Source organism: Schistocerca serialis, chromosome 1, assembly GCF_023864345.2.
Source record: "Schistocerca serialis cubense isolate TAMUIC-IGC-003099 chromosome 1, iqSchSeri2.2, whole genome shotgun sequence".
Classification (NCBI taxonomy): Eukaryota; Metazoa; Arthropoda; class Insecta; order Orthoptera; family Acrididae; genus Schistocerca; species Schistocerca serialis.
This window is the reverse complement of record NC_064638.1, coordinates 386,872,827-386,896,936: the sequence shown is the minus strand read 5'-3', so window position 1 is coordinate 386,896,936 and position 24,110 is coordinate 386,872,827. Positions and strand designations below refer to the sequence as shown.

The 24,110-nt window shown below is 41.1% G+C and overlaps 1 protein-coding gene across 6 annotated transcripts in view; it reads right to left on the bottom strand.

Annotated features, from left to right (window-relative positions):
- The window catches only part of LOC126471019 (dipeptidyl peptidase 3), a 175,497-nt gene that overhangs the window by 91,463 nt on the left and 59,924 nt on the right, over positions 1 to 24,110 (bottom strand). For all 6 annotated transcript variants that reach the window (XM_050099120.1, XM_050099112.1, XM_050099083.1 and 3 more), the window contains exons 7-8: positions 23,071 to 23,201; positions 760 to 1,013 (exon numbers count right to left, since the gene is read on the bottom strand). In XM_050099120.1, the coding sequence (XP_049955077.1) occupies positions 760 to 1,013; positions 23,071 to 23,201 (385 nt within the window). The remainder of the gene's footprint in view (positions 1 to 759; positions 1,014 to 23,070; positions 23,202 to 24,110) is intronic.

The window sequence follows — 24,110 nt, the reverse complement described above, 5'->3', positions numbered from 1 at the left end:
GGGGGGGGAGGGGGGAATCTCTGGTAGCTATGGTGCCACAGAAGAAAAGGAAGACAATGTGCTGTAGAATACTGCAACTTCAAGTTCAATGTGCTGCAAATGAGATGTTGGTTTGTGCATAGAATGTTTTGTACATATCTTAGAAACTGAGCACTGTGGCCTAAACATAATGATATCCACTAAATTATTTTATTTGCTGCCATGTGTTGCATTTAAAATGTGTATTATACCTCATGTGACATGTTACATCTCTCTCTCTCTCTCTCTCTCTCTCTCTCTCTCTCTCTCTTTTCTCATTTTAGTATGTTTCTTTGATGGCAACAAAAATATAGCTACTGAATCCATAAACTTCAGAAATGAAAATCATTTCAGGGAGAATGAGTTAAAATTATGTGATTATGATCTGTGCAGCCCCCCCCCCCCACTCAGTCCCCCTCCTCCCCCATCTCACTCACATATCCCATGTATGTAGGGACATTTTTCTTTCCTGAACAGCATAGGGATCACATTACAATGCCTGGCTCAATCTTCAATAAAATAAATACAACGTAACACAGTTGTTTTTAATATATCTATATTATTTTTGTTGAAGACAAACAAATAAATAATTTTTCTGTTAGGATGTTTCTTTTACTCTTCTTTAAATGGTAATATAATTTGTTTATTTCAGCCATCCACTTTGACTTGGGCCAGTAACTACATGTTTACACAAATATATAAAAACACTGTCTATGTTAAAAGATGTAAATGACTTCTTACAGTTAGGGATGTTGATTCCGGCTGGGACTCCACTCCCCGAAAATGTTAGAACATCAAGAGAAGTGAAATCTGGTCTCAAAAAAGTATCCTTTTCAAATGCAGCAGGCCATGGCAACTCTGTCAGAAGACCTTCAGCTCTTCGCACTAATTCAGAAAATTTTGAGGACATTTCTTTATTCACCATGGCAACAAAACCTTCAAATTCTCCTCGCATCCCTGCCGGGTCACGATAAGTTTCTATGAAACCTATGTACCTAGAAAAAGAAAGTTAACACTGATTACAAGATAGTTTCATTAAGTATGGTTAAGTTCAGTAATATTAAATCAATTAAGCACATAAAATAAGTACCTTCTACATAGCATTTGTTTAGTTCTTAACATGTTGTAGATGAATGCTGCAGCTCCTAAGTCACACAGATTATACTCTGAGAAAATTAGTGACTTAGGACCTATACTGGCCATTTCTCAGATTTGTAAATATAATCCAATGTCTGTCTTATGTCTGTCATCTGTACAAAGGTACTGTATATTGCTTGTACTATCACAAAAAAAAAAAAACCACAGATGGCTGCACCTGTTGCTTGTATTGGCAAGAAAGGAAAAATGGACAATATTGTGCGTTACTTTGCTTTGAAATGTTCACAATCACTTAGCTGTAATGAATGATACCTTACTAGGTAAAAAGCAGTGCAAATGACTTCGATTGTGGTCTGCCATATGCTTTGTATATACAGAGTGTACGTGAACTCTGGGAACACTTTCAATTATTTATTGCACAAGAACTGAAAATTGTACAGATGTCACACATATTACAGTTTGAAGAGAAACTCTTAAAGTTTTTTTTTTTTTTTTCAAACATTCGATATGCGAACAAAGAGTGATGTCAATACGGTAATCAAATTCTTGCCATAACCGTCCCAGTATGGCATCATCATTGACTGCGGCAGTCACTTCCCGTATTTTCTCCCGGAGCTCTGCTATATCACGTGGTAGAAACAGTACATACACCAGATCTTTAATGTGCCCCCACAGAAAAAAGTCACACGAAGTGAGATCTGGCGATCGGGGAGGCCATTTCATGAAACAGCTGTCCCCTTCTGTAGCAAGTCCGGCCCATCGATGCAGCAACTCTGTGTTCAGGTACCCACGAACCTCACAATGAAAATGGGGTGTAACCCCATTCTGCTGAAAGATGAATGGAGAGTCTAATCGCATTTGAGGCAACAGCCATTGCTACAACACATAAAAGTAGGAATATCCAGTGACAGTGCTCTCGGCGAAGAAGAATGACCCGTACAGTTTTCGACATGACAAGACACAAAAAAATATTTACCTTTGGGGAACCATGTTCAAATTCAATGCATTTGTGTGGACGCTTTGTACCCCAGATTCGACAATTATGCCTTTTCGCTTTCCCATTAAGGTTCAAAGTGGCTTCGTCACTAAAAATTAAGTGATCAATGCCATCCCCATCCTCATTCAATTGTTGCAACTGCGAACAAAATACAAAACACTTGTCTTGTCGTCGTCATTGAGTTTCTGCACCAACTCCAATTTGAATGGTTTCATAGACAGCTTCTGTCGCAGGACTTTCCACACTGTCATTGGTGCCATTTCAAGTTCAAGGGATGGCAATGCACATATTTCTTTGGACTCCTTATGAATGTCTCTTGTACGTGCTCCACATTCATTTCACTCACACTGGGACGTCCGCTTCTCTTTGCCGGACACAAGCAACCCATCTTAATGAATTTGTTGTGCCAGTGGTAAATGGCCTTACTTGTTGGTGGCTTCTTACTGTACTTGGTTCTAAACATCCGTTGAACAGCTGTAGCACACCGAACTTCAATACATAGAAAGCTTGCCCCACACCTGAACTCACCATGTTTGCGACTAGAGCTGACTATCGGCAAATTACCTAACTACGCTGTGGTGGTGTACATGAAAAGAAACTATGTATGATATCTGTACAATGTTTGGTTCTTGTGCAATAAATAATTGAAAGTGTTCCTGGACTTCATGTACACCCTGTATTATGTACACCCTGTATTTACAATATGGCCTTAAGTGATGGGAAGATGAGGTTTTTGTAGAACAACTATTTCAGTGCTTTACGAAAAAAATTCTAATTTTGAAGGTAGTGATGGAAACCTATTTGTTTCACACATTTTTCTTCTGTGAGTGTAAATATTGTCTACAGAACAGCAGAAAGCTGACAACAAAACACAATATATCCGTCATGACAAAATTAGGAACAACAAGTGAGGAGAACTGACCCTACAGTAGAACATCAATTATCCAAAATAGTTGGGGGGACAGGGGCGTTCAAAAAACCGGTTTATTTGAACAATCAAACTGTATGCTTTTAAATTTATCAGTTTACCTATAAACGCTAAATATATTTATAATAATGTGATTGTTTTATTGTTACAAAGATACATACAGTAAGAATGTATGTATTACAGCCTAGTAGATGTTGAATTGCAGACAGGCACAACAAACAGCCTGCTAAAGTAGTAAGCTTTTGGACAAAAGGCCGCCTCCTGAATTAGATGACATACACAAACACAATCATGCATATACAACTCACACACACATGGCTACAGTCTCTGGCTGCCAAGGCCACACTACAAGCAACAGGGCAGGGTGGGAGAAGCAATCTTTGTGGAGGGGCTAAGGAGGAGGCTGGGCGCGGAGGGGGAGGAATTGCAGGGCAGGAGTGTGAGACAGTAATGTGCTGCTTGTGGGAGCATACAGGGATGTGGTAGGGAGAGGGTATTGCAACAAAGTGCAGGTGGGAGGTTAGACAGAGGGCAGGGGTGAGAGGAAGGGGAGGGGAGGGGGAAAGGAGAAAAGTAACATGACTGTGGGTGCAATGGTGGAATAGAAGACTGTGTAGCACTGGAGTAGGAACAGGGAAGGGGTGAAGGACAGTGACTAACGAAGGCTGAGGCGAGGAGGGTTATGGGAACATAGGATATATTACAGGGAGCGTTCTCAGCAGCACAATTAAAAAAAGCTGGTATTTGTAGGAAGGATCCAGATGACACATGCTGTGAAGCAGTCATGAAAGCAAAGAAAGTTGTGCTGGGCACTGTGCTCAGCAGCTGGGTGGTACAACTGTTTCTTGGCCACAATTTGTCAGTGGCTATTCATGCAGACAGACAGTACATTGTTTGTCATGACAATGTAGAATGGAGCACAGTGGTTGCTGCTTAGCCTGTGGATCACATGACTGGTTTCACAGGTAGCCCTGCCTTTGGTGGGATAGGTGATGCTTGTGACCTGTCTAGAGTAGTAGTTGGTGGGAGGATGCATGAGACAGATATTGCGTCTAGGTCTATTACATGGATATGCTGGAAGGCAAGGGGGTTGGGAGCATGGGTTGGGTAAGAACAGACGAGGATACTGTATAGGTTCAGTAGGCAGCGGAATATCACTATGGGAGGTGTGGGAATTTTCCATTGTCTAAACGAAAAATATGTAATACCTATGCACTTCTCATGTAGAGTTCATATGTACATAATTAACACTTAAAAAATCCTTAATATTGAGCTGTCTAGGAAAGCCTACTAACGTAACAGCTACGTCACACACTTTATCTTGGTTCTCAAACCAGCACAAGGCAGTATCTAAACATGTAAATGCTTCAAAAGCAGCCAGTATATTTTCATCTTCATTTTCTGGACCACTAGTTTATGAGGTGCTGGTAGCATCAGCTTTATCAGTGATGAGGTTTACATAATTTCGCTACCCTGCAATATTTGGTGCTCTGGATCTGTATTGTTGACACTCATCCATTCTCTAATCCTTCATCATCCTCAACACATTCACGGGAAATGAGTTTTTAACATATTGAGCATTTCTGACAAGTCATTCTGTTCATATAGAATTTCTGACATACCCAAAATTTTATTCCAGGCTTTTTTCAAATTTTTTTCTTTACAATGTGCCATGCTACTCTGATCACATAGGACACATGTTTCAAATTAATATTTTTATGATTTCTTAACAGAATTTCTTTACCCTCCTCCTCTTTCTAATAATAATTTACATAACAATTCTTAATTGTGATCTTTTTGGTGTAAACCACTTGCAGATTCGTGTTCTTGACAAGCTTCATAGTTTTATGACTTGTTGACCCAGCATTAGAATAAAGTGAGAACTTGATGGCAAATTCACCTTTCTCCAACTTTTTATTAATCTCAACCATATTATACACACACAGTCTCTGGTTGCCGAGGCCAGACTGCAAGTAACAGCGCATGATGGGAGAAGCAATCAGGTGGCGGCGGCAAGGAGGAGGCTGGGGCAGGGAAGGGGAGCGATAACAGGGTACAGGGAGGAGGATGGTAAAGTGCTGCTTGTGGGAGTGTACTGGATGAGGCGGAGAGAGGCTATAGCAGCTAGGTGCAGTCGGGAGATTAGATGGAGGACGAGGGGTGGGAGAGGCAGAAACGGCGAAAGTAAGAAGACTGAGTGCATTGTTGGGATAGATGGTTGTGTAGTGCTGGAATGGGAACAAAGAAGGGGCTGATGGGTAAGGACAACGACTAACGAAGGTTGAGGACAGGAGGGTTACGGGAACGTAGAATGTATTGCAAGGAGAGTTCCCACCTGCACAGCTCAGAAAAGCTGATACTGGCAGAACGATCCACAGGGCACAGGCTATGAAGCACTCACTGAAATGAAAACATCCTGTTGGGCGGCATGCTCAGCAATGGGATGGTCCAGCTGTTTCTTGGCCGCAGTTTGTTGGAGGCTATTTATGTGGACAGAAAGCATGTTGTTTGCCATGGCCATGCAGAATGCAGCACAGTGGTTGCAGCTTAGCTTTTAGATCACATGACTGGCTTCACAGGTAGCCCTGCCTTTGATGGAATAGGTCATGCTTGTGAATGGATAGGAGTAGGTGGTGGTGCTTGTGGGAGGATGTATGAGACAGGTCTTGCATCTAGGTCTATTACAGAGATATGAACTGTGAGGCAAGGTGTTGGGAGCAGGGTTGTATCGGGATGGAAGAGGATATTGTGCAGTTTCAGTGGGTGGCAGAATACCACTATGGGAGGGAAGGATAGTGAGTAGGACATTCCACATTTCAGTGCACGATGAGAGGAAGTTGAAACCCCGAATCAGAACATGATTCAGTTGTTCCAGTCCTGTGTGGTACTGATTCATGAGGGGAATGCTCCTTTGTAGCCAGATGGTTTGTTTCAATGAGAGCCAGCTGAATGACGCCCTTGCTGCCCAGTGTTAATGTTCTACATGAAGCAGATGAAAATCATGCAAATTACAATATGCAGAAGACGAACTGTTGACTGCGAAAAGTAAGAGTCTGGTGCAAAATGGTTCAAATGGCTCTGAGCACTATGGGACTTAACATCTGAGGTCCTCAGTTCCCTAGAACTTAGAACTACTTAAACCTAACTAACCTAAGGACATCACACACATCCATGCCCCAGGCAGGATTCGAACCTGCGACCGTAGCGGTCACGCAGTTCCAGACTGAAGTGCCTCGAACCGCACGGCCACACCGGCCGGCAAGAGTCTGGTAAGGCTGAAAACACTACTGATGTTAATTTGAACAGTTAGTATCCAAACTTTGACAATTAGCTTCTTTGTAGTCTGTTTTATTACAGTTACTAGACATCAAGGATCAACACAAAGTTCCAGCGATACATTTCTTCTACAGTAACCCATTAAACAAGTTTCTACATGCTTGTGTGATTAATGCGTTGTGGACAAAGCAATTACATGCTTACTGAAATGAACAGCTGTAAGGCTTAATTTACATTACAGGCTCTGACAACTGCTTTTTTAAAATGGGTTGTCTGAGTGAGACCATATCAGCTTGTGGAATACCCCACCTGTCGGTGCCCAAAGCTTCTTTTCAATGAAAACTCCATTGTTATGTTGAATGTTTTCTTTAGGAACTTTAAGCTGCAATAAGTTATCCTCTCTCATTTCCCAAGAGCTGAACATTGAATCATAGTTCTCTCTCTATGGTATCTGAAACTGTAGCAGAGGGAACGTTCTTCAAGTCCTAAACTAGGTGTCAAGTGGTTGATACACATACAATATTTCGACTGACAACAGTTCAGCCATCTTCAAGTGAGTGTTCTGCACTCGAGGTTGTTGGTTCACACTGTTAACTTTATTCCAAAAACTAGTGAGAAGGCTCATGCACAAAGGCAGCCGCTGCGCGAGTGACTTCTATCTAGCTTCACACCCTGTTCAAATATTGCTCCATCTATGGTGCACAGGTGCATATCTAATAATGATACCACATGCACATTGGTCATTAGTAATCAAAATGTTTCCATTCTGAAGATGTCAGAGAAATCACCAGGTCTCACACCTTATCCAGTTGAAAGCCACCACACAATTAATATCTTCTGTCAAACATATTTCCACCGATTCCTTAATAATTGAATCCTCGAGGGATCTTGTCAAGGACAAGGTTTCTGTGACAGAATATCCATGTAATCTCCTTTGGGAACACAATGCTCGGCTATGACAAACTTACTGGGCTGTGAAATGGGGGTGTGGCGACAATGTTCAACACACCTTTCACAGAATATGCATGCTGTCTGATCAATGTAGGTTTCACTGATGAATTCTTCTCGGGTTATCAGCCGAGTGGTGGTGACGTCTTGTCACAACATTTCAATGAGTTTTGTACCCATCATATTCTGGTGAAGTGTCGGGATGCTATGTTCTGCACATCTATATAGCTGCTTGGCCGTTGTCCATTACTGTAGGCCGGCCAATCACGTTCCTCTGGAAGGGGGTACCGCATCGGCAGTGGTGGGGGGACCGCGGTGCGGCGTCATGAACTGGTGGCTATCCAATCTGTCTGCGGATGCTGCTGCCTTCAGATTCGAGCATTCCCGACATATTTTGTCAATTGTGGGATTCCACACTGCACTGAGCTGAAAACCACTATCCCTGTTTACTAAATTGTTGTGCAGACATATCTCCACTGCCTCTTTGAAGATCAAGTTCCAGAAATCGTTGGCGCTGCACAGCTTCTTCGTTTTTTCGAATTCAAAGGTGTCCCCCTCAATAATGCTATGTTCTGCTACTGCAGACTTGTTTGTCTGTCCTAGTCGTACATTCCTGATGTGTTCAGTACAGCGCTGGGAGATACATCGTTGTGTCTGCCTGATATATTCCATCCCACAATTGCACTCAACAACTGTAAATGCCTGGCGACTGCAACGCCAGCTGGTATTTGGTTGAGTCAAGTATACCTTTGACATTTTTTCAGTGCACAAAACAAGGTAGTTTTTCATGCTTCTTTAATAGTCTAGCGATCTTGGCTGTTGGCGGTCCAGCAAACAGCATAAACACCACATGTTTTGTTTCGTCTTGTTCTGATTTCTCCTCCCGCCTCTTGTCTGCACGCAAGATGTGTCTTATTTGTGGCTCAGTGTAGCCATTCTTACGGAAGGTTTCCTGCAGATGTGATAACTCACACTGCAAACTCTCACTGTCACAGATCAACCTGGCTCTTTGTACTAAGGTGTTCAGAACAGTTACGTTGTGCTGGATGGTGGCAACTCCGAGCATTGAGATATAAGTCCGCATGTGTCTTCTTCCTGTAGACTGAGTGTCCCAACGTACCATACAGATTTTTCTTAATCAAAATATCCAAGAAAGGAAGGCAGCCATTCTCTTCTACCTCCATGGTGAATCTCATGCTGTCATGTATGCCACTGATTGTGTAGGAACTCATGTAGTTTTTCCTTGCCATGGGGCCACACTACAGAAGACTCGTCTACATATCTGTGAATACCTTTGGTTTATGGCGGGCAGTGTTCAGTGCCATATCTTCAAAGTGCTCCATGTACAAGTTGGCAATACCTGGGGCCAAGGGGGAACCCATCGCAACACCATCTGTTTGTTCATAGAATTTCCCACCACATTTGAAGTATGTTTTGGTTAACACAAGACTAAAGAGTCAGAGTGTCTTCATCGAAGTGATCTTCGAGTATAGCTAAGGAATCATCCAGCAGCACCCGGATGAAAAGAGAAGTGACATCAAAGCTGACTAGTAGATCCTTCTCGTCCAGGCGTAACCCTTCGAGTACCTTAAATTCGGTTGAGTTCTTGACATGGTGAGTGGTTTTAACGGCTGCGCTAGGTGCTTGGCTACACCATACGTCGGAGAATTTATGGTGTTCAATATAGGACGTCGTGGGACATTCTCCTTATGGATCGTCGGGAGGCCATACAGTCGTGGTGCAGCCGGTGCCCGACGGTTGTCGATCTTCTGCCAGTAATCTTCTGGCTTCAGTAGGACTGTCGCATTCCCTTTGCCTGCTGCTAAGACCACTATACCCTTGTCATCACGAAGGTTCAACAGTGCCTTGCATTCTTCTGCCGTAATGTTGTTCTTTGGCATTCTTGCTTTCTCGAGTACCCTGCTGGTCTCCCTCCTCACTTCCTCGGCTGCTCTCGGCGGGAGTCCACATATGGCTTGCTCGACATTGCTGATGTCACATTTTGGTAACGTTCCTGGAGTCGAAAAAACAAAGACGCTGTGCAGCACCAATGGTTTCTGGGACTTTACCTTCAAAGAGGCAGTGGAGATTTGTCTGCACAGCAATTTAGTAAACAGGGATAGCAGTTTTCAACTCAGTGCAGTGTGGAATCCCACAATTGACAAAATATGTCAGGAACTCTCCTGTCTGAAGGCAGGCAGATTGGATAGCCACCAGGTCATGACGAAAATGTCCATTTTTATAACACGACAGAATATAATTCACAAAATGCCAATATAAAATGCCTCTTAGGCCTACCAAAAGCAAAAAGCTTTATGTTAGGAAATAGTTTCACATTTCATTCATACACACCAGCTTCTCAAGCACAAGATTGAATAGTAGTATTATGAAATGTTTATATAAATTTGGAATCGTCTTACTCTTCCCTAATTTGTGTGATGCCCCTGTTTCTTCTCCTTCCTCGTTCTAACAATCTTGTAATCACCAATTCTGCAGCTATTCCTACCATTGTCAAAATTTGTTCGCCGATTAATTTCACACCCTGCCAGAAGCCCAGGTTTAGTTACCTCGCGATTGTTTTCCGGTTAGGCATTATTACGTGTTCGTACAACACGTTTTCCGGGTTACTTCCAAAACAGAAGTTGCGGCTGCTAGCTGGGAACTGTACAACTGGTCCTTAGTAGTGTAGCGACCTGGGCAAAACTTTTCTGTCAAAATTTTATTTTCTTGGGTACACCGAGAAGATAGTACGTAATCTTGCTCACCTGTTATTCCTGTCAGCCATTTATTTCCATTCTGGTTGTCTGAATCTACGGTTTTCGCTAATAATTATAACAGAGCTGATCATTTGCAAACCCAATCAACTACATAATCAGACAGCGATTGGCATTCATCCGTTCAGCTTTACTCCGCTCAGCTCGTATACCCCCAACCCCTTTAGTCTGCAGAAAGTTTATTTCTAGATGTGACAAGGATTCTCCTGACAGATACATCACGTACACTATGCATGCTTTCAAAAATCAACTTATGATTCATTCAGAAATCAACGTAAAATGTGTTCAAAAACCAACAGGGAAGCGTTTCAAAATAATCGATAGACAAACGTGGACTGGATGCTAGGCGCTTTGTGAAACAAGTTTTTTTTCCCTCCAGAATATGACTTTGGCGCCCCCTTTTCCCGGTAGCAACTAGCCGCTTGCTGCGACTGCTTGCACAGGCAATAGCCACATTCCTGTAGCCAGAAGAAGGAGAATCTACTGCTCAAACGTGACTCGACCGCACATGCGCCCGCTCGTAACTGCTAAAACGAATCTAATGTAAACAGTTGTGACTTCACGCTCGTCAAGGGCAATTTGTTGTTATGAAGCATTGCATAGTCTTCCTAAAGCCTGCTCTTATCTCACTGGGAGAGAAAAAAAAAAGCATTCCAAGAAGATTGCATTGAAATACATTCCACTGTACGTTACCACCAATCCTCGTAAATACTTGGCCAATTTGTGTGTTATGCGTTGTTTGCTGCCAAACTGTTAAACGAAAGAGAACCTTTGTCGATGTTAACAAAATTTGTTTTCTATAGAAACTTTAAAACAACCACAAAATTGTAAAAATGTGGCATTTATAATGTCAAGAAAATTATTGCTACCTCTGCTTTTACAGTGAATATCAGCCCGAAATGTGTAAATCATTAACTGTAAAATAATAAAAGTATCTAATTTTAATATGAAGTTTTCATGTATGCCTTAGAATTCCTTCCTCAAAATTTATTTGCAAACCCAAATTCTCCTTTGCTATTCCTTTACATACCTTTTATGAAAATATTAATAAATACAGTGTACTGAACGGGAGTTGCTAGTCTCCTATCGAGCGGCTCCCCAGGCGGCGGATAGGGGGATGCTCACCATATATGGTGGGTACCGGGAAAATAAAATACCAAGGGCATGGTGGTTCCACATGTGTGGCGGTACCCCAAAAGTGTCTGTTCCACTAGTGGTGGCTGACAGAATATACCTCAGAGCTAACAAACTTGAGAGTTAACTTCGTCGTCCACTAGGGTAATCCCATACGCACACTTGTTGGACTCAACATGAAGAGAAATATCAACAGAAATAATACCCCAGGTGGAAACCAAACCACCCCCAGTCATGATGGGGCAAGCAGGTCATTGGATTCTGGGAACCCCACCTTTATGTACTTCGCTACTACTTACCTCACATAAACAAGAACAGAAAAAGAAAAGAAACATCACTTACCTAGCTACAGTGAACATGAACTCCCTGTTAAAGGTTGGTAAACTCAAACGCACCCTTGATGTGTTGGAGAAGAATAACATCATGACAGTGGCATTACAAGAGACTCAGTTCCCAGATGAGGATGCAATGGAACCCCAATGATACCGGATCTATACAGGAAAACCAGGTGAAAGAGTGATGATGAAAGTTCCACACCTGGGTACTGACTTTGTTGTACATCATAGAATGGTTGACCATGTTTTAGAATATGTATCTTCCAATGGCAGAACCTCCTCATTATCCTTGAGGTCCCGCAATACAGCATACACAATAGCTAACTTCCATGCGCCTACAAATGAAATCAATAGGAAACGTGGAAGCAACAGAATACTACTGGAACACACTTGAAGAGACCCTACACAAGATCCCTAACCACCACACCATTATACTCATGGGTTACTTCAACGCACAAGTTGGCAAGGAAAAGAAGTACTGCAGGATAGTAGGCGGTTACCCAGCATACAAGAGGACCAACAGAAATGAGTGCCTCAGACCTTTGTGACAACTACAACCTGGCCATAAAATCAACTGCATTCAAGCAACTACTAAGGAAGGCTATGACCTGGAGGAATCCAAATCACATGCTGGGTGAGTTTCAGATAGACCACGTGGCTATTGACAGGAAATGCCACAAGAAATACAAAATGCCAAGGTATTGAGGGGAGCAAAGCTTGATGGAGAAATCAAGGTAAATGGTGAGTGTGTGTTTCATTAAGACCACTGTTATTTTATTTCAATAAAACAAAACACATTTGTGATAAAAATATGCATTTCCGTGGAGTCACAAGACAAATTTAAAATACAACCAACATTACAGGTAAACAGTAATAAAATGTTGGTTCTCCTACGTTTGTTACAGTTGGTTATTAGTCAATGTGTTATGTCTATTATTTTACAGGTATTGTGTGATTTTTTTCTTTTGAGAAATAAATGAGTACACATCATACAAACTGCCAGCGACTGCCACAACTTTCTTCTTCTTATCGTCCATACTTTCTAAGAGATAGACTATCTTTGAAGTACTAAAATGTACTAGAATAAATAAAATGTCTATTAAACACCACACTGTACAATGTACTTGCAGTGAGACAGTCGCAGTACCTGAAATCCATCGCCCACAGCCTCTGGCCTGCTAACGAGCACTGCAGTCTTGGGTCCTTGGATAAACCATGAAAATCTGACAGATTATGCAACACACAAATGGACCCGAACTGCAGGCAAATCAGTGAGACTATATCCGATGGGCAGGGCTTGCGCGTTAGTGTGAAATGATGGGCTTCAGATCTGCAGGCCCAATCCATTACAGATACCCACAGAAATGGACTGCAGTTTTGGCCAGTCATGGAAATCCACTAATGTGGCGAGCTTTTCAATGTCACAGACACCATGTCGATGAAACGACACTGCATTGATAAATCCATGCAACAGATAACTTGCGCAAATACTCTGAGAATCAGTATAATGAGTATAGGTAGCAACTTACCGTAAAGATGATGCTGAGTTGGAGACGGGCACGTAGAAAAGACGATCATACTCTCACAACTAAATTTTCGGCCATAGCCTTTATGAGAACACAAGAGCATACACACATACACTCAGACACAACCAATGCATACATGACTGTCATTTCTGGCCGTTGCATCAATAATCTCTGAGAATCAGACCAAAACAAACCACTCCTAACGCCTCCCTGCCTCTCGTCGGCAAGAAGTGGTGGTAGCACTAACTGCAAGCTAAGATGAGTGGTAGGACAGGGAGAAGCGGTAAGAATGAGGGAGTAAGAACGGGGCACACATACTCAGTTAAGCCGAGCCAGTAACGATGCATGACATCTCAGTAAACAAACCATTTCATCCACTGCGACAAAAAATGAGATTTTTCCCAGTTTTTTTATTTTCCCTGATACATTTGAAATTTCCTGATTTCCACAACTTGTGGCAGCCCTGGGTGATCCCTTGATGCCTTAGAAGGTATCCTACCAACCAGTCCCTCCTAGTCAAGTTTTGCTACAAATTCCTCTTCTCCCCCCCCCCCCCCCCCCTCCCTCCCAATTCTATTCAGTACCTCCTCCTCAGTTACATGATCTAACCATCTAATCTTCAGCATTCTTCTGTAGCATCACATTTCAAAAGCTTCTACTCTCTTCTCGTCTACACTGTTTATCATCCATGTTTCACTTCCATACATGGCCACAATTCATTCCATTACTTTCAGCAAAAGAGTTCCTGAAACTTAAATCTAAACTTGATGTTAACAAATTTTTCCTCAGAAATGCTTTCCTTGCCATTACCAGTCTACATTTAATATCCTCTCTACTTTGACCATAATCAGTTATTTTGCTTCCAAATAGCAAAATTCATCTACTACTTAGTGTCTCAAATGTTCAAATGTGTGTAAATTCCTAAGGGACCAAACTGCTTAGGTCATAGGTCCCTAGACTTACACACTACTTAAACTAACTTCTGCTAAGAACAACACACACACCTATGCCCGAGGGAGGACTAACCTCCGTGACATGACTCCTCAAACTGCACGGCTTTAAGTGACTCATTTCCTAATCTAATTCCCTCATCATCACATGATGTAGTTTGACTACATTCCATTATCCTCATTTTGATTTCGTCAAAGTTCCTCTTATATCCTCCTTTCAAGACACTGTCCATTCTGTTCAACTGCTCTTCCAGGTCCTTTACTGTTTCTGACAGACTTACAATGTCATCGGCAAACCTCAAGGTTTTTATTTCTTCTCCATGGACTTTTGTTCCTACTCCAAATTTTTCTTTTGTTTCCTTTACTGCCTGCTCAATATATGAATTGAATAACATTGGGGATAGTCTACAACCCTGTCTCACTCCCTTCTAAACCACTGCTTCCCTTTCATGTCCCTCGACTCTTATAACTGCCATCTGGTTTCTGTACAAATCGTAATTAGCCTTTCGCTCCCTGTATTTTACACTTTCCACCTTCAGAATTTGAAAGAATACTCCAGTCAATATTGCCAAAAGTTTTTTCTAAATCTACAAATGCTATAAACGTATGTTTGCCTTTCCTTAACCTACATTCTAAGGTAAGTCGTAGAGTCAGTATTGCCTCGCCATGTTCAAACATTTCTGCAGATTCCAAATTGATTTTCCTCCAGGTCGGCTGCTATCAGTTTTTCCATTCGTTTGTAAAGAATTTGTGTTAGTATTTTGCAACCGTGACTTATTAAACTGATAGTTCAGTTAATTTTCACACCTGTCGACAGCTGCTTTCTTTGGGATTGGAATTATTATATTCTTCTTGAAGTCTGAAGGTATTTCGCCTGTCTCATACATCTTGCTCACCAGATGGAAGGGTTTTGTCATGGCTGGCTCTAACAATACTATCAGTAGTTCTAATGGAACGTTGTTTACTCCTGGGGCCTTGTTTCGACTTTGGTCTTTCAGTGCTCTGTCAAACTCTTCATGCAGTATCATATCTCCCATTTCACCATCATCTATGTCCCCTTCCCTTTCCATAATATTGCCCTCAAGTACACTGCCCTGTACAAACCCTCTATATTCTCCATCTTTCTGCTTTCCCTTCTTTGCTTAGGACTGATTTTCCATCTGAGCTCTTGATATTCATACAGTTAGCTCTCTTTTCTACAATGGTGTCTCTAATTAAAGGTGTCTCTACGTCCTTACATTTGTCCTCTAGCCATCCCTGCTTACCTATTTTGCACTTCCTGTCAAACTCATTTTTGAGACGTTTGTATACCTTTTCACCTGCTTCACTTACTTGACTTAATTCCTTTGAACCCCTATGGGGGCATTGGGCATCCAAGAGAACATGCCATCTGTCTCTGTCTTTTGCCATTTGCCTCAATTCTGTCCAGGTCTTGCCAACTCTCTTTCCTTCCCCTTCCACTGACCTCTTCCACGTGCCCCTAGGTCTTCCTCTCTTCCTTGTTCCCTGCAGATTCCATTCCAATGCTTTTTTCTTGAGGGCTCCATCTAGTTTTCTCAATTTGTGCCCCAACCACCCCCACTTTCTCTCTCGTATCTGGTCTTCTATAGGTACCTGGTTTGTTATTTGCCTGAGCTCCTCATTACACGTTTTTTCTGGCTACCAGACATTCATGATGTGTTGGAGACATCTATTTATGAAGCTCTGTAACTGGGATGTTATCTTTTTATCCATTTTCCAGCTTTCACTGGTGTACAGAAGGACAGCCTTCACATTTGTATTAAAAATACGAATTTTTGTTTTGTAGCTGATATTTCTATTTTTCCATGTTGGATACAACTGTATGAAGGCAGCATTTACCTTTTTAATGCAGTTTTTCACATAAGCTCCATCTCCATCATCTTCCATCACTATACTACCCAGATACAGGAATGGGTTGACAGTCTCCACTCGCTGCTCCCCTATTAACAGTGGCACCTCTCATGTTCCCTGAATTTACTCTCATTTCCTTTGTTTTGCTTATATTTATCTTGAGATGAGCAGTCTCTGCTTCTTCTTTAAGCAAATTTAAGTTAGCTTGCCTATCAGTCAGCCTTTGCACTAATAAAACTATATCGCCTGCAAAATCCAAATATAGATCTTTTATGATGTTTACCTGCCAGAGCACTTTATGCTTCATGGAATCGAAGGGCTTTTCAAAATCAATGAATGCCAGGTAGATGGTTACTTGCTCATCTAGCCATTTCCTTTATCTTGACGTAGCCATATCTTCACTTCTTTGTTCGCCTCCATGTATTCTTTATGCTCTTCACTCTTCAGCGCTCTTGTCTTGCAAAGATTTAACTTAAGTTTTAGTTCTTTCCTATGGCTGATTTCATTCCATGTATAGGGTGTATACGCGGACAAGGAAAAAATTCCCGGATTTTTCCCAGATTCCCCGGTTACAAACACACTTTCTCCCTGGTGAAAATACACTTTTTCTGTGTTAAGTGACAGTATATTTTTCCTCAAAATTGTAAACTTATCAATCCTTTGAATGGTTATGGATTTATATATGGGCGCAGAATTTCCCGGCACTTTAGAAAATGAAACTCGGGGGGAAAATGTGTTTTGGAAAGATCTTTGATGTGCAACATCACACACGCTGCGTATTTTCATATTACAAAAGTACAAATTCGAATTCCACCTAACACTGAATGTTACTTTCCAAAGCATTGAAATCGAGATTGCGATGCGCTATTGTAAGGCAGTCAAAGCTCATTTCACGTGGTCTCCCCAGCCGATGACAGCAGATATTCAGAGCATATGACACATGATATCAGCCAATAGCAACAACACTGTTAAGTAGCACAAACACACAAAAAGGAAAAGTTAATGATTTAAATTGATAAGCTGCAAGACAAGCTAAGCTTTCACATATAATATCGGTCTTTTTTGAGTGTGTTGCACTTTAAGATGTATCACACAAATGTGCCAGTAAAATTTTTAACGACGACTTAAATGTCTGCTCTGGGCTCAAAATTCTTCTAAATGGCTCATCATCAAAGAGTTGATTTTTAAATGAAAGTCGAACGTTCTGTGATTTAATAAATTCATCATACATCCTTCACTCATGTAAAAGGAGATTTACTTTAAAAGCAATGCTTTTCAAACCACCATTCGCAATATTTCCCCGCAACCTCTTAGAAATAAGTATGTTTCAGCAGTTGCCAGAGAGTGGCATATAAAAGGCACCACCACATTTGCACAGCTACGATGACATAGGAAGCCCATATCTTTGTACGCGTAAAACATTAGAAGATCTTACATTATGTCATAAAAGAATCAAGACATCAGAGGATACTCACTCCAAGAGCATCAGAATTTCATGAACCATACTAAAATGTGCACATTTAAAGTGCACATTCGTATGTTCAGATTCCCAATGAAGCATGCCTCGGCCTGATATTAAGCTTTTCAGTGTGGTTTTCGGGATGCAAGTTTTCTTGGAGCGTCAGGACTGTATTATCTCATGTTTGGTTCTTTATTATGGCACAATGCCACTCATGCTCGAAGATGAAAACGTGCACTTGAAATGCAGCAAATAGTTGAAACTAGTCAATAGTGTGGAATTAAACACTTCGTTTTGAATACATTGACTGCCTCAGTGGAAAGGATTAATAGAAGCCAAATTTCTTTAGCAAACTGACAAAAACAACTTCATTGTTCTGCAAGGTGATTAATGCTTGACTGTGAGAAAGGTGGAAATAAAATTAAACCTGAAACTAATTAACATATTTTAGCCTTCTGTAGTTATGTGAATGTCTTAATTTACTTGATAGCTCCCGACCACAGAAATCCGTTTTGTTTTCATTTGATGTGAGAGCAGTAAACAAAGAGGAAACAGCAAAATCACTAAATATAAACATGGGTCACGTGGAGACTACCCACTTCCCCATTATAACTCTGACTGCTCTGCGCATCAGCCCTGGATCTACAATATTTCCGAACCGGGGCAACAGTAGACAGCGGTTTCTCGATCTGATTACGTCTATTTTGTCACTGACTGCTACATAGAATGAAATAGGCTTGTCTAATATTTCAGCAATTTTAACACACACCAAATAAACGAGATTGTTTTGGCACAAATGGTCATTTTTATAACACGGCAGAATATAATTCATGTAGTACCAATATCAAATGCCTATTAGGCCTACCACAACAAGCAAAAGGCTTTATGTTAGGAAATGTTCCACATTTCATTCATATACTACAGTTTCTCAAGCACGAAATCAAAATGTAGTAGTATGAAATTTTTATATACATTTGGAAGCGTCATTCTTCTATAATTTGTGAGATGTCCCCGTTTTTCTCCTTCCTCGTTCTAACAAACAATCTTGTCATCACCAATTCTGTAACTATTCCTGCCGTTGTCAAAACTTATTTGGCAGTTAACTTCAATAACCCTCCCAGAATCACTGTTTTAACTATCCCTTGATTATTCTCTGGGTAGACATTGTTACACGTTCGCACAACGCATTTTCTGCACTACTTCTAGTACAGAACTTAAGCGGCTGCTAGCCGAGGACTGTACAACTGGCCCTCACTAGTGCAGTGGTCTGGCCAAAAATTTTCTTTGGCAAGAAGATAATAGATTATCTTTCTTACCTGTTATTCATTTATTTCTATTTTGGTAGTCTGAATCTATGGATTTTGCTAGTAATTATAACAAAGCTGATCATTCGCAAACCCAGTCAACCATATAAACAGCAATTGGCATTCACCCTTTCAGCTTTATTCCGCTCAGCTTGTATAGCCCCGTCCCCTTTTGTCTGCAGGAAAGTTTATTTCTAGATGCGATGAGGATTCCCCTGACAGAGATAACATGTACACTATGCACGCATTCAAAAATCAAGTTATGATTCATGCAAAAATCAACTTAGAATGTGTTCAAAAATATTATAAAACAAACTGGGATGCATTTCAAAGTCATATGAATAATCATTAGACCAAGGTGCGCTGGATACTAGGCGCTTTGTGAAATAAGGTTTCCCCCCCCCCCCCCCCCTCAAGAATATGAATTTGGTCCCCCCCCCCCCCCCACTCAACTGTGCATGCGCATGGGCTCGCTCATAACTGCTAAAATGAATCTAATGAAACAGTTGTGACGTCCTGGTTATTGAAGGCAATTTGATGTTATGAAGCATTGCATACTCTTCCTAAAGCCTTTGACACATTCTGCTGTTGGCAGGGGCTTGTATGAGGATTGTGTGTTGTCGTTATTGCTGTTGTATATGGCACATTTACTCTGCAGTTTAAGTTTCATTTACATTTTTTCCTCTTGTTCATGTTTTATTGCTGCAGCATTATTCTGCAGTACAGTGATATCCTTTGTTGGAGTATCGGTTCTTACCAGTCAAAATTACAAAAATTTTAACTGAAAACTAAAACAATGAAAAATTCCCAGAATTCTAAAAAATTCTTGGGTTTTCCCAGTTTTCACCCAGATGAAAAAATTCCCCGGTTTTTCCCAGATCTCCCGGTTCTCCTGGGTGGTATACATCCTGATGTGGCATCGGAGATCCAATCCTTCCTTTGATGTGCCTTAAATCCTAAGATTTTTTCCTCCCACATCTAAATAACTGTCTTATTTTTTGCCAACCTGTTTCAATTCCCTCTTCCATAAAGTTTTCTTCAGAGGAGACCTGGAATCTGTTTTGTAGTTCAAGAGCAAATGTTTCTTTGATCTGCGGTCTTTTAACCTTGGCACATCTATTTTCTTGCTCCTGTGATTTAGCTTGGTTCTATTTGCCACTATCTTAAATCTGAATTCTGCCGAAACAAGGTGGTGGTCACTTCCGATGTCTGCTCCTCTTCTATTTCTGACATCTTACAGAGATGTGTTGAAACTTGGGGATAATGGCTATGTGGTCTATTTGATTTTCAGTAATGAGGTCTGGAGAAACCCACATTATCTTATGGCAGTATTTATGATGTGGAAACAATGTGCCTCCAATGACTAGGTCACGTCCAGCACATGTATCTATCAACAGTTCACCATTTACATTTCTGATCCCCATGCCATACACACCCATTATACGTTCAAGCCCTTCATTTTCTGAATCAACCTTTGCGTTCAAGTCACTCATTACAATTTTTATGTCCCTAGACTGTTTGTCTAAGGACTCTGTTAAGCTCTGTGTAAAATGCATCTTTGAATTTTTCTTTGGCTATTTCAGTAGGTGCATAGTATTGAATTACAGTGATACATCGCACATTTGTTTTAAAGCGCGCGGTTATTACGCGTTCTGAGACTGGTTTCCGCTCCAGTAAGTTCTTCTGGCTGCTTTTAGATAGTAAGAGCCCTACACGATTCCTATGCATTGCGTCCTCACCTGTCTGACCCACATACAGCAGTGCTCCGCTATTCTGTGTTTGGAATTCCCAGATTATTATTCTTTCACGATTCTTAAACCAAGTGCCAACTATGATTAAGTTATGCTTTGTGCAAAATTCTACCAGGCGGCTTCCTCTTCATGCCTTACCCCCAGTCCATATTAATCTACTACTATTCTTCTCTTCCTTTTCCTACAATCGAATTCCAGTCCCCCGTGACTATTAAATTTTTGTCTCCCCTCACTATCTCAATGATTTCTTTTATCTCATCATACATTTCTTCAATCTCTTCATCAGCTGTGGAGCTAGCTGGCATATAAACTTGTACTAATGTGGTAGGTGTGGGCTTCATGTCTATCTTGGCTACAATAATGCATTCACTATGCCACTATGCTGTTCACAGTAGTTTATCCACTTTCCTATTTTTTTGTTCATTATTATATCTACTCCTGCATTACCACTATTTGATTTTGTACTTATAACCCTGTATTCACATGACCAGAAGTCTTGTACCTCCTGCCAGTGAACTTCACTAATTCCCACTATACCCAACTTCAACCTATCCATATCCCTTATTAAATTTTCTAACCTACCTACCCGATTAACAGATCTGACATTCCACACTCCGATCCGTAGAATGCCAGTTTTGTTTCTCCTGATGAAGTTATCCTCCTGAATAGTCCCCGCTCGGAGATCTGAATGGGGGACTATTTCATCTCCGGGATATTTTACCCAAGAGGACGCCATCATCATTTAACTATACAGTAAAGCTGCATGCCCTTGGGAAAAATCACGGCTGTGATTTCTCCTTGTTTTCAGCCATTCGCAGTAACAGCACAGCAAGGCCATTTTGGTTGATGTTACAAGGCTGGATCAGTCAGTCACCCAGACTGTTGCCCCTGAAACTACAGAAAAGGCTGCTGCCCTCTCTTCAGGTACCACACGTTTGTCTGGCGTCTCAACAGATACCCCTCTGTTGTGGTTGCACTTACGGTACGATGAACTGTATCGCTGAGGCATGCCAGCCTCCTCACCAACAGTAAGGTCCATGGTTCACCAATAAATTACTTAAAGTAGCATAAAGAACAGGTGCAGAAATCAAGAGACCAAAAATGTAACAAAATCACTGTTGTAGAATCACATACTGCAATTATAACAACAATAATATCATAATTTTACAGTTGTTTGTAGAAACATAGTAGTAGTAGTAGTAGTAGTAGTAGTAGCAGTAGTAGTAGTAATTGTTGCTGTCTTCAGTCCGAAGACTGGTTTGATGCAGCTCTCCATGCTACTCTACACTCACAAGCCTCTTCATCTCTAAATATCTACTGCACGCTAGATCCTTCTGAATCTGCTGACTGTACTCATCTCTTGGTCTCTCCCTCTATGATTTTTAGCCCACACTTTTCTCCTGTACTAAATTGGTGATCCCTTGACATCTCAGAATGTGTCCTATCAACTGATCCCTTCTTTTAGGCACGTTGTGCCACAAATTTCTTTTCTCCCCAATTCTATTCAGTACCAACTCACTCATTATGTGATCTACCCATCTCACTCGTTATGTGATCTACCCATTACACAGTAATGCACAAAGTAGTCTAGATGGCCTTTACCTAGCTGTTGATGTCAAAAATCTGCTGCATTAAGTACAATCTGCTGAAAGAGCTGTAGCTAGGCTTTCCCCCCCCCTACTAGAAAATGAACTCTGCATGAACTTGTATGTGCACATGTGAGCGTGTATCAAACACAGAATGCATTATTAACCTCTCTGTTACCAGTTAACTAAGCATATATGTAAATATAACAATGTGAGGTGGTATGAATATAATAGAGGGAAACATTCCACGTGGGAAAAATATATCTAAAAACACAGATGATGTCACTTACCGAACGAAAGTGCTGGCAGGTCGATAGACACACAAACAAACACAAACATACACACGAAATTCAAGCTTTCGCAACAAACTGTTGCCTCATCAGGAAAGAGGGAAGGAGAGAGAAAGACGAAAGGATGTGGGTTTTAAGGGAGAGGGTAAGCAGTCGTTCCAATCCCGGGGAGCGGAAAGACTTACCTTAGGGGGAAAAAAGGACAGGTATACACTCGCACACACACACACACACACACACACACACACACACACACACACACACACACACATATATCCATTCGCACATACACAAACACAAGCAGACATTTGTAAAGGCAAAGAGTTTGGGTAGAGATGTCAGTCGAGGCGGAAGTACAGAGGCATATCTTTGTATGTGCGGATGGATGTGTGTGTGTGTGTGTGTGTGTGCGCGCGCGCGAGTATATACCTGTCCTTTTTTCCTCCTAAGGTAAGTCTTTCCGCTCCCGGGATTGGAACGACTCCTTACCCTCTCCCTTAAAACCCACATCCTTTCGTCTTTCCCTCTCCTTCCCTCTTTCCTGATGAGGCAACAGTTTGTTGCGAAAGCTTGAATTTCGTGTGTATGTTTGTGTTTGTTTGTGTGTCTATCGACCCGCCAGCACTTTCGATCGGTAAGTCACATCATCTGTGTTTTTAGATATAATGTGAGGTGGTATGATTCATAAGGTGCCATATACGAGGTCTTACTGAAATGGAAACCAGATATTCATATAAAATTATCAGAATAAGGAGCTGCCATTATTTTTGCTGGACTGGTCAAGCTTATCATGGACAAAATTTTATATTATACAAAATACTTACGTTTCAATGACAGGTCCAACGTCTTTAATCCAGTAGCGGGAACCATCTTTGTGATCCTTCAATGAACCACTAGTGAAGCTCTTTATGTAATGGCTCAGCATCTTTTCCTCATTTTCATTTGCAGCATATTTCTATGACACATTGAAAAAGAAGTAATCCAGATTTAAGGAAAATTAAAGAATGATTACTTTACAGCTTCTAAAGTTGTCTGTCAGACAGGTGTGCTGCCTGCATTGTGTAGAAACTCTGACAACACAATAAAACAATGGGAAGTCAAGGTTGGCATATCAACAATATTATGGAAAGGACAGATTGCTATTCACTGTAAAGATGGACACATTGAGCTGCAGACAGGCACAACGAAAAGAAACTGCTACCTCTGGCTCCTGTGGCCAGAATCTGACTGGAGATAGCAGTCATTTGTGTGTGTGTGTGTGTGTGTGTGTGTGTGTGTGTGTGTGTGTTTCATTTCTGAATAAGGCTTTGACTGAAAGCTCAATGTGTAACAGTTTTTCGTTATGCCTCTCTCAACCGGATGTGTCATTTTTACGGTTAGTAACAATCTATCCCTTTCATGATACTGACAAAACAAAAATACATACATTTGACTTTTGCAGCCTGATCTTTAACACTTCTTCATTCTTAATCATTTATTTTTCTTGGATTTATAAATACTTGCTACATACTAAAATGAAATTATAGCCTGGAAATAAATATATTTTTACAGCATTTACCGATTATGTAACTGTAGTTAAAGCATGAAAGGTCTGCACCCAGTAAAGTGCCTGGGTATGGGCTTGTCTTTTTAAGGAAATGAGGATGTCAGAAAAGTGTGGTTGTGATTCCAATATGTAGCAGTTAATGTTAATCCTGAGACTGGATTTGTACACTGCAGATGCCATCTTACTCTATTTGCCTGGATGTATGGCAGTCAAGAGTAAGTGGTAAGTGTGTGTGTGTGTGTGTGTGTGTGTGTGTGTGTGTGTGTGTGTGTGTGTGTGTTGTACTAAACATAAGAGTTTCTTCCTCATTCCCTTCAT